The 8,186-nt window shown below is 47.3% G+C and overlaps 1 protein-coding gene across 1 annotated transcript; it reads left to right on the top strand.

Moving 5' to 3' along the window:
- The first annotated feature begins 41 nt into the window (after positions 1–41).
- Positions 42–7,903, top strand: LOC113018220 (proline-, glutamic acid- and leucine-rich protein 1-like). Its single transcript, XM_026161291.1, has 12 exons — positions 42–200; positions 764–851; positions 939–1,027; positions 1,106–1,219; positions 1,772–1,922; positions 2,612–2,765; positions 2,859–2,914; positions 3,907–4,040; positions 4,312–4,414; positions 4,667–6,277; positions 6,921–7,235; positions 7,371–7,903. The coding sequence occupies exons 1-12, from the start codon at positions 76–78 to the stop codon at positions 7,461–7,463; spliced, it is 3,033 nt and encodes a 1,010-aa protein (XP_026017076.1). The 5' UTR covers positions 42–75; the 3' UTR covers positions 7,464–7,903.
- The last annotated feature ends 283 nt before the right edge of the window (positions 7,904–8,186 follow it).

The raw sequence follows: 8,186 nt of genomic DNA, 5'->3' as shown, positions 1-8,186 counted from the left end.
CCCACACAGAGGAGGAGATTCTGTTTACCCGAGGTTACTCACACTCGACTGCTTCTTGCGGTCACAGATGGAGCGATGCAGTATCAAGGTCCCGGGATGGAGCTGGCCTTTCCTCACCTGGACCCAACAGATCCCCTGCTGCTCCTGCAGCTCCAGCACAGATACACTGCTGTGTGCCTCGCACTCAAACACACACTTAGGTACAACACATGCAGACAAGCACACACACCTTTCCCACTCAGAGGTTTCATCTGGAATGACTCAACTTGGATTTGACCCTCCTGCACAACCTTTAATCTGTGCTGCCACTGTCGTGTATCTGTGACCCTATTAAACCAATCTGTGGTCAGGCTGTCTGCATGAACATGCTGCAGCTGTGGGTGGAGCATTTTCTGTATCGATAGTGATGCACAGATGCTTTGCATTACTAAGAAGCAAAGCAATCTTTAGACTTTACTACTGCGACGTGCTCAGTTTAGGAGTGAAGTCGTGTCAGAGCTCTGACATCAGACTTCTGAACTAACTGGAATGAGCATTATTGACCAAGCTGGTATTAGGATAACTGGGATACAGAAAACATCTGGAAAACACCAAATTGAATCAGTTGTATATCTTATTTCTTTACCTCAGCTTTTTAGCATAGTTGTAACATTTACACAAATACACTCAAAGGCCCCTTTGTTTAATAAAAACCTGTACGAGCAGTAAAGGCTTTCATTGTTTCTGGTACTCGTTGCATTCCTTTGTCGTTTCCTTCCATCAGAGTAGATCCCGCCTCAGCTGTGCGCTTGCCCGTCAGGCCAATGCTCAACTTGGTGTGCCGAGCCCTTGCTGTCAGCTCCAAGAGCATAGTGAGCACACACACAATAACACTTATTGAACAGAGACCGTGTCAAAAGCAGTACTGATCTTAATGCACGTTTGACTTTGTGTGTCAGAATTTAACAGGAGATGGAAGTGTGAGGCTGCTGGTCCTCCCCATCATACACAGCATCACCCTGGAAGTCCTGTCAAGTGTGATCACTGTGTGAGTACTCGCACACACGCAGGAGGCCACATTTTGATTTCCTGCAAGCCTGACTCTTGGATTTGTGCTGTGTTACAGAGTACGGGTCGGCATGGTTCAGTACGCTGCAGTAATACAGAGGCTGTTTTCTCAAACACTCTCTGCTTGGACCCCCCTACCTGAGACCAGTGTGGGACAGCAGAGGGCCTACAGGTGACTCACAGCCTCGCACAGCTGCTGTTTGGAGTATTGACTGAAGTTCAGCCTGCAGTTGGAAACCTCGTACACACCTAATATCAGCTAGTGCATCATATTTCATTCTGTGTGTGCAGCGTGTGTGTAGCTACAACCTACAGTTGCCCCTGAGAGCCTGTGGAGCAGAGTCAGTGGTTGCCAAGACAACCACCAAGTACTGTAACAACTGGAAGTAACAAAATCTTTACAAAGGTTTCCTCAGAGAGGCTGATGTAAGATCACCGTTCTCATCGCTGCCCTGAAGCGTCCTTAGCACGCTGTGTGTGCTCGCAGACGTCTAAAGGAGTGAATGATGACCATTTAGAGGTTTTTAGTCCCGAGAAAAGAAAGAAAGTCTTAACTGATCTGTTGCAACACAAAGAAGATGAAATGAAAACACCGTGTGGGGATCGAGGAGCTTATTTTAGTAACATTATGGGAAACTGGGGACAGTCTGAGCTGCTGCACTGGGGAAGATTTAATAATGTGTCATCAAGTATATTCATCTCTTGTCTCTCCTCCTTCCCACAGTGCAGTGCGGGTGTCAGTGTACAGAACCTTGGAGCTGTGGGTCCAGGTTGCCGGAGCGTCTTCTAGCATCCTTCAGGGAAGCCCGGGGCACTCGGAGCTCCTCTTTAACCACCTACTCGGGGACATCACACCAGGAGCAGAGTCTGTCAAGGTAGGGGAAAGATGCATTTGGACTAGTCGTCGTCACTAGTCTGTATCAATGCACTGCCACCAGATGGCGCATCAGTGTTGAGAAACGCCATAAATCTGATCATCTAGGCCTCATAGTTTGTTAACACTGTTAGAAAAACATCGCAGAGAGGCTTCGCCTTTACTGATAAGGTGAGGAGTTGAGTCATTCAGGAGGGGCTCAGAGTAGAGCCGCTACTCCTCCACGTCTAAAGGAGACTGCTAATGTCGACAGATCTATCAGCTGGCCTTGGAAATGTTCGGCATTTCAACAGATGAGCTGGAGGAGGTGATAAGAGGGAGGCTGCTGCCCCAAAGCCTGACTCCAGATAAGCAGAAGAAAAACGCCGGATGATTCACTGTTTTGCTGTTTTAGTTTGAAGTCGTGGTCATGAAGTTTCAAACAGAGAACATAAGAATGTAATTGTTTAAAATGCTTTGCTATTAGTTTTGGAGGTTTTCCACTAAAGGGTTATCAAATCTAACTTGATATCTGAGACTCGTCCATTTTTTCCCACGGTTAGTCGACTAAGAGATTAGTCATGAGCACTAAATCTAAAAAATTTACTTTAAGCTCTGACCTTTATGAAACTAAAGGGAACCAGTGGTTTGTTGGGATGTGCTGAGCTTTCTTCTGTTCCTGCTCCTGTGCGTGGGGTGTCCTGTTTCCAGCTCCGGGCGGGACTATCGGCTGATGTTGTTCCTGGAGGAAAGCCCGGCCCTCGTAGGACGAAGCATTTGGTGATGGCAGATACAGTCGGGCCATCGCTGCAGAGGAAAGGAGACCATCTAGCCAATCAAGATACCTGCCTTGCAGCTGTCAGGGGTGAGATGCAAACCAAGTTTAATGTTATTGGGAGTTTACTGGTATACTACGTATGATATTCTGATACCAGACTGACCTTTGTCATCCTTGTAGCACTGAGACAGATCATACAGAGCAGTGGGACGCTACTGAAGGACGACATTCACAAGGTAAATGTGATTTAAAGTAACATAAGCGCTACAAAAGAGTGCCCAGCAGAGGGAGACACTTTCTACAGGCGTCTCCAACCATCCACAGATCAGCCTCTGCTGCAGCGAGTGGCACCGAGCCGCCCGCTTTGGAAGAAGATCCGTGTTTAAGCAGACGTGATGTTTGCAGTTCTTTAAGCAACGATTTCCTCCACCCACAGTGCATTTCTAATGATCCACATGAAATATCCCAACGTGTTCTAATATGTTCTTGTAGCCAGAAAAGAAATTATGTAACTTTATACACAAATTATAGTGATGCATGTTTACTTTTTTAAATAGAGAACGCCCATATCTGTGAAATTGTTGCTCAAAGTGCTGCCGAACATCATCTGTTTAAACCTTGTTCTTCTTTTAAAACTGAATTTTTCAGTGTACAGTTTAATGGATTCATGTGTGTTATTGTTTTAAACTAATTATTAACATTATGCATGATCATTTTACTTGACTAGCAGTTTGTTTTAAAAGATTAACATGGTTATTAATGTGTTATTAAATAGAAACAGGCCGTTTTCCTGCTTATTACACAGAACCTAGCGCAGGTAATAGAGTAGTAATAACATAGGAATTAGCACATTATTGCATTCTTGTTACCCTGCAGTTCCCACATCATTAGCTTCAGTTTGTGGACCATTATTATCCAATTGCATCAGTTTCAGTGTAATATTACTCGGCTGTAACTGTAAGTGGTGTGGTTAGCGTCGACGTGTAGTTACATGTCTCAGCAGGTCCACGTCAGGTTGTGGCGTAGGGTTAAAATGGGATACTGATTACAAGTTATGATGTAGTAAGACACGTTTCCCATCTTGTGATGATCTGCAGCTGTAAAGTAAAATGCTTTCGTTTGTTTTTTCCATCATTTAGCATTTTTGGTGTATTGCAGGAGAGACTCTTCATTTTATTGTTTTTAATAACGAACGATTACACTGTTGTGTCCTGTCGATTCCTTCAAGCGGCTCCATGAGGTGGTTCTGCCACTGTGTGTGCGCCTGCAGCAGCAGCAGTCTTGCAGCAGCAATGCATGTGAATCTGCAGGAAGCGCGAGTGGGCAGTACAGCAGTGCTCTGACTCGACGAGAACTGTACAGGTACGATCTTCATGTTAACGATGAGCCACACATTAGTGTTCCAGTAGTGTTACGGTGCTCCTCCTGCTTTTTGTTCAGGTTGAGTTTAAATGTTCCACTGTTGACTGAAGGAATGTCCACACAGTGCTTTATTCAGACTGGACCCAGTCTGACACCACCCTAGCACCAGCACCACTGTGGGCCCCGAACTGGTCTATGTTCTGTAGATGCAAAAGTTCACTTTAGCTTCGTGTTGGACTGAAGGAGCTGTTTCACTTGTATGAATTTGAAGGTTATTGCTGGCCCTGGTCCTGGTCCCCTCACCCTGTTGGCCCCCACCTCTGACCTGTGCTGTGTCAATCCTCAGTAACGGGCGCACCGACAGGAATGTTAAGGTAAGCCCTAAGGACCTGAAGCGCTGCAAAAAGGTTTTTAAAATGTAGCAACGTGTAGTGAGTGGAAGGATCAACATTTGTCTTGCTGTGAAGTTGAAATAAAATAATTATGGAGACAATGATGTACAATCTGCCTCAAGTCTTCTGTTAAAGCTCAGATTGACTTAACAGTTTCAGACTTGGCAAAAACATGAAGTGTTTGTCTGCTCACTGTTTCCAGCTTTTAATCAAACCCATCGTCCACTTTCTCAGGTGTCTTCGTTCTGCGCGGAGGCCTTGACCATCTGTAACTTGATCCTTCATCCCCGCTTTCCCTCCATCGCCCTTCCTTTGCCACCTCTCACCATGAAACCTTCCTCCACCACTCCGGTCCTCCCCTCTTCCCAGGGACCTGCCCCTGGATTAACCTTGCCAACCCTGCTTGGAGGTCCTGCCCCTGGCCCTCCTTTTCCCGCCCGTCACTCTGTCAACCTGGGCCCTGCTTCCCTTCTGAGCTCTTTTGAGAACCATCTGTCTCTGGTTCCGGGACTTCCAGGCCAGGGTCCGACTGCAGGAGACATGATTCTGTCCCCACATTCGCACCACCAGCCTGATCCTGCAGGCCTGGGCCCTCCGGAGGGACAGAGACCCGTGTTTGTGCGTTTTGACAAAGAGGAAGCCGAAGACGTCGAGATCTCTCTGGCAAGTGACTCGGACGACAGCGTGGTCATTGTTCCTCCGGGTATGCTTAACATGGAGACTCAGCAGGACGACGCAGCAGCAAACTCACAGAGCATGTCCTCCTCTGCACCGGGTGGCACTGGTGTGACACTCGCAGGTGCAGAATCTGTCACCATGGTCCCAACTACGGCAGCCGCAGCCACAATAGACGGGGTCTCTCTGCCCAATGACCTGGCTGCCTCTTCCCCCCTCCTCACTGCTTCCACCACCTCCATCAACTCCTTTCCTCCTTCCAGTGCCTCGGTGGTCTCCCTGGTTCCACCTTTGAACTCCAGCACCTTTACAGCTCCACCTGTTGGTCTGGGGGAGTCATTGCCTGGCAGACCGCAGCTCCAGCAGATGCTTATGCAGCCCTCGACGGCAAGCCAGGCTGGTCCCATGGGGTTACCGCTCCAGATGCACCTGCAGAATCAATTAAGTCAGCAGGGTCGGCACCTCCACCAGCAACCAGCTGCTGCTGCCAGCAGCGAAGATTCTGCTGTCATCAATATTAACAGTACTGATGATGAAGAGGAAGATGATGAGGACATAGATGAAGATGAAGAGCTGGAGGAGGATGAGGAGGAGGAGGGGATAGATGAGGAGGACGAAGAGGAGGATGTAAGTGAGTTAGCTGATGAGTTTTTTGATGGGGAGGAATATGAGGAGCTGGATGAAGAAGACGGTGAAGATTTGGAGGAGGAGGAAGAGGAGGAAGAAGAGGAAGAGGATGGCGACATACCGCCTCTGGAGGGAGTCGAAGACAAAGACGGAGGGTCGGGGATTCAGGAGGGGAAGCTGGATGAGGGACGGATTTCTGCATTTAATGTGGAGGAACGCACAGAAGGAGGGATAGAGGAGATCCAAACTAACAGGGCGCTGTTCGGAGAGGACACGATGAAGGTGCAGGAGGTGGAGAGCATCGGAGTCCTCGAAGCGGCTCGGGAGGGCGAAGTAGAAGAGGAGGACAACGAAAGGATGGATGACCCCACCATGCCGCAGATCCTGTGTGTCACCGGAGGAGCGTTGGAGGAGCGAGAGGAGGCCGAGGAGGAGAGGGAGCAAGCCGGAGCAGAGCTGCAGAAAGAGGAGTGTTCGTGGGAGCAGGGAGCCAAGGAGGACGAGCCGCAAGCAGCGGAGTCCGAACAACCGGCCAGTCAACAGGTAGATCCTGCAGCTTTGTGAATCATACTGTTGAATGACAGCGTTACACAGCTCAGCGTGCTGAATGCATTAGACAATGTAATGAGGCTTTGCAGTACAAGTAACTCAGAGTGTAAGTGGGCCTTTCACGGGACCAGCAGATTTAAGGAAAGAGCGGAAAAAATGGAGACAGGAAATGATGTCATGAAGAGCAACAGCAGGTGGTGCAGCATGAAGAATAAAAAGGTTTATCAGTGTAATCAAGGCCACTGATATCCATGACACGCTTCATGGAAACAAAGTTGTTGCTTTCAGCAGTGTCCTGTTGAGAAAGTAGGTCAGAGTAGAAAGACAGACGCCCTCTACTGGTAAGATCAAACTTTCCCTTCATAAAGTAAACAGCTGGGGCTGGATCAGGTGACCCTGATTATGCTGCAGTGGCCTTATATACAAAATATACATGAATTTCTCACAAAAAGCCTGATTTTCTAATGTGATCGTCACAGTCTGAGCTCCAGATTATCTCAGCAGCTCAGTCATATATTTGTACAAATGCACATGAAGTATTACTACACAGTCTCTGTTAGAAATGTGTTTTTCTCCTATATATGATAAATAAAGAGAGTATTACAAGGAAACTGAAGCTTTCTGTCTGTATCAGCAGGAATCAGCAGCTGAGCCTGCAGAGGACGCCAGCGCGAGCGATAACCAGCTGCCCAGCTGTGAGGACGAACCGCTCGAAGCTGTTCAAGCAGGAGACTCGACAGCAGTGGCAGACTCTGAAAACGCAACAGAACCAAATGTGACAGAGAAACAGGAAGAAGACACTGAGAAGAGCTCTGAAAAGGAAGCAGAGCAGCCGGAGACGGGAGCAGGGGGAGGGCAGGAGAGTAATGGAGAGGAGGGAAAAGGAGTGAAGAGGAAGAGGGAGGAAGGACATGGAAAAGAAGAGGTGGGGCAAAGCCCAGAGAAGAAAAAGGTATTGCTTTTAATCCCTCGTTAAGATGCAGATGGTAGCTGCTGTTTGTCCACTGATTGAAAGCTTCTTCGGTCAGGGTGATGACCTGACTGTATGAACTTGTGCTTTACACTGTGTGACGTCGCTCTCTTTCAGATGGACGATGAAGCCATGGCGTCAATGTTGGCTGATTTTGTGGCGTGTCCACCTGATGATGAAGACGGTGCTTCTGGATCAAAAGCCTCATAAATATTTGCCAACCTGAAATGAAATTAACACTGATCTCTGGCTTCTGTGAGCAGAATCTGGCAAAACATGTATCGTTAGTCACATTCCCAAGGTTTAGTTACCTCAAACATCATGCTTTACATCGCGTGTCACAGCAGTTTAATATGGCGTTCAGTCTTTTAACCATCGGGACCATTTCTGGCTGGTCCGACTTTCATACCCGGGTTATAATTGGCTGTCAGGTGTAAGAGAACTCTTTTCTACGGTGGACCCAGTGTCCTCCCAGCAAGGAGGCAAAGCTCCGTGAAATGTGTTAACCTGATGACTTTGTTGTTCTTTACAGCACAAGTATCTTCCAGCTAGTTTGCAGTTTTACTTTTGTTTGTATGCATCTTTTTTGCTCTCATGGTTTGGCATCAACATCATGCTTTGTTAAAAAAATAAAATGTACTTCCATTACATGTTTTTCTTTTGTTTGGGTTCTTTTTGGGGGTTTTGTCTGACGTCTGCTTGCATTAATCATTGTTATGGGACTGATTTGCTGTACATGTTAGAGGTGCTGCTCCTCCACGTATTTAATACTGTATTTACAAAATACCACAGTTGTTCTCTTGGTCGTATCATTTTATTTTGTTTTATTTATCCGCGACAACTCCGTGGAAATATTCCGTGGCGCAAAAAAGGTTGTAGAGCACTTCAGCAATGAGCAAGCTTTGTAAATGAGGAAGACACGAGGCGCAGCTG

This window comes from Astatotilapia calliptera, chromosome 3 (assembly GCF_900246225.1).
Source record: "Astatotilapia calliptera chromosome 3, fAstCal1.2, whole genome shotgun sequence".
Lineage (NCBI taxonomy): Eukaryota > Metazoa > Chordata > Actinopteri > Cichliformes > Cichlidae > Astatotilapia > Astatotilapia calliptera.
This window is presented reverse-complemented; position numbering and strand designations above follow the sequence as displayed.

Coding starts and splice junctions, on each gene's coding strand:
- LOC113018220 (XM_026161291.1), top strand. CDS start 76: ATGCAGTATCAAGGTCCCGGGATGGAGCTGGCCTTTCCTCACCTGGAC. Junction 4,415..4,666: donor GCACCGACAGGAATGTTAAG/GTAAGCCCTAAG, acceptor CCACTTTCTCAG/GTGTCTTCGTTCTGCGCGGA. Junction 6,278..6,920: donor AACAACCGGCCAGTCAACAG/GTAGATCCTGCA, acceptor CTGTATCAGCAG/GAATCAGCAGCTGAGCCTGC.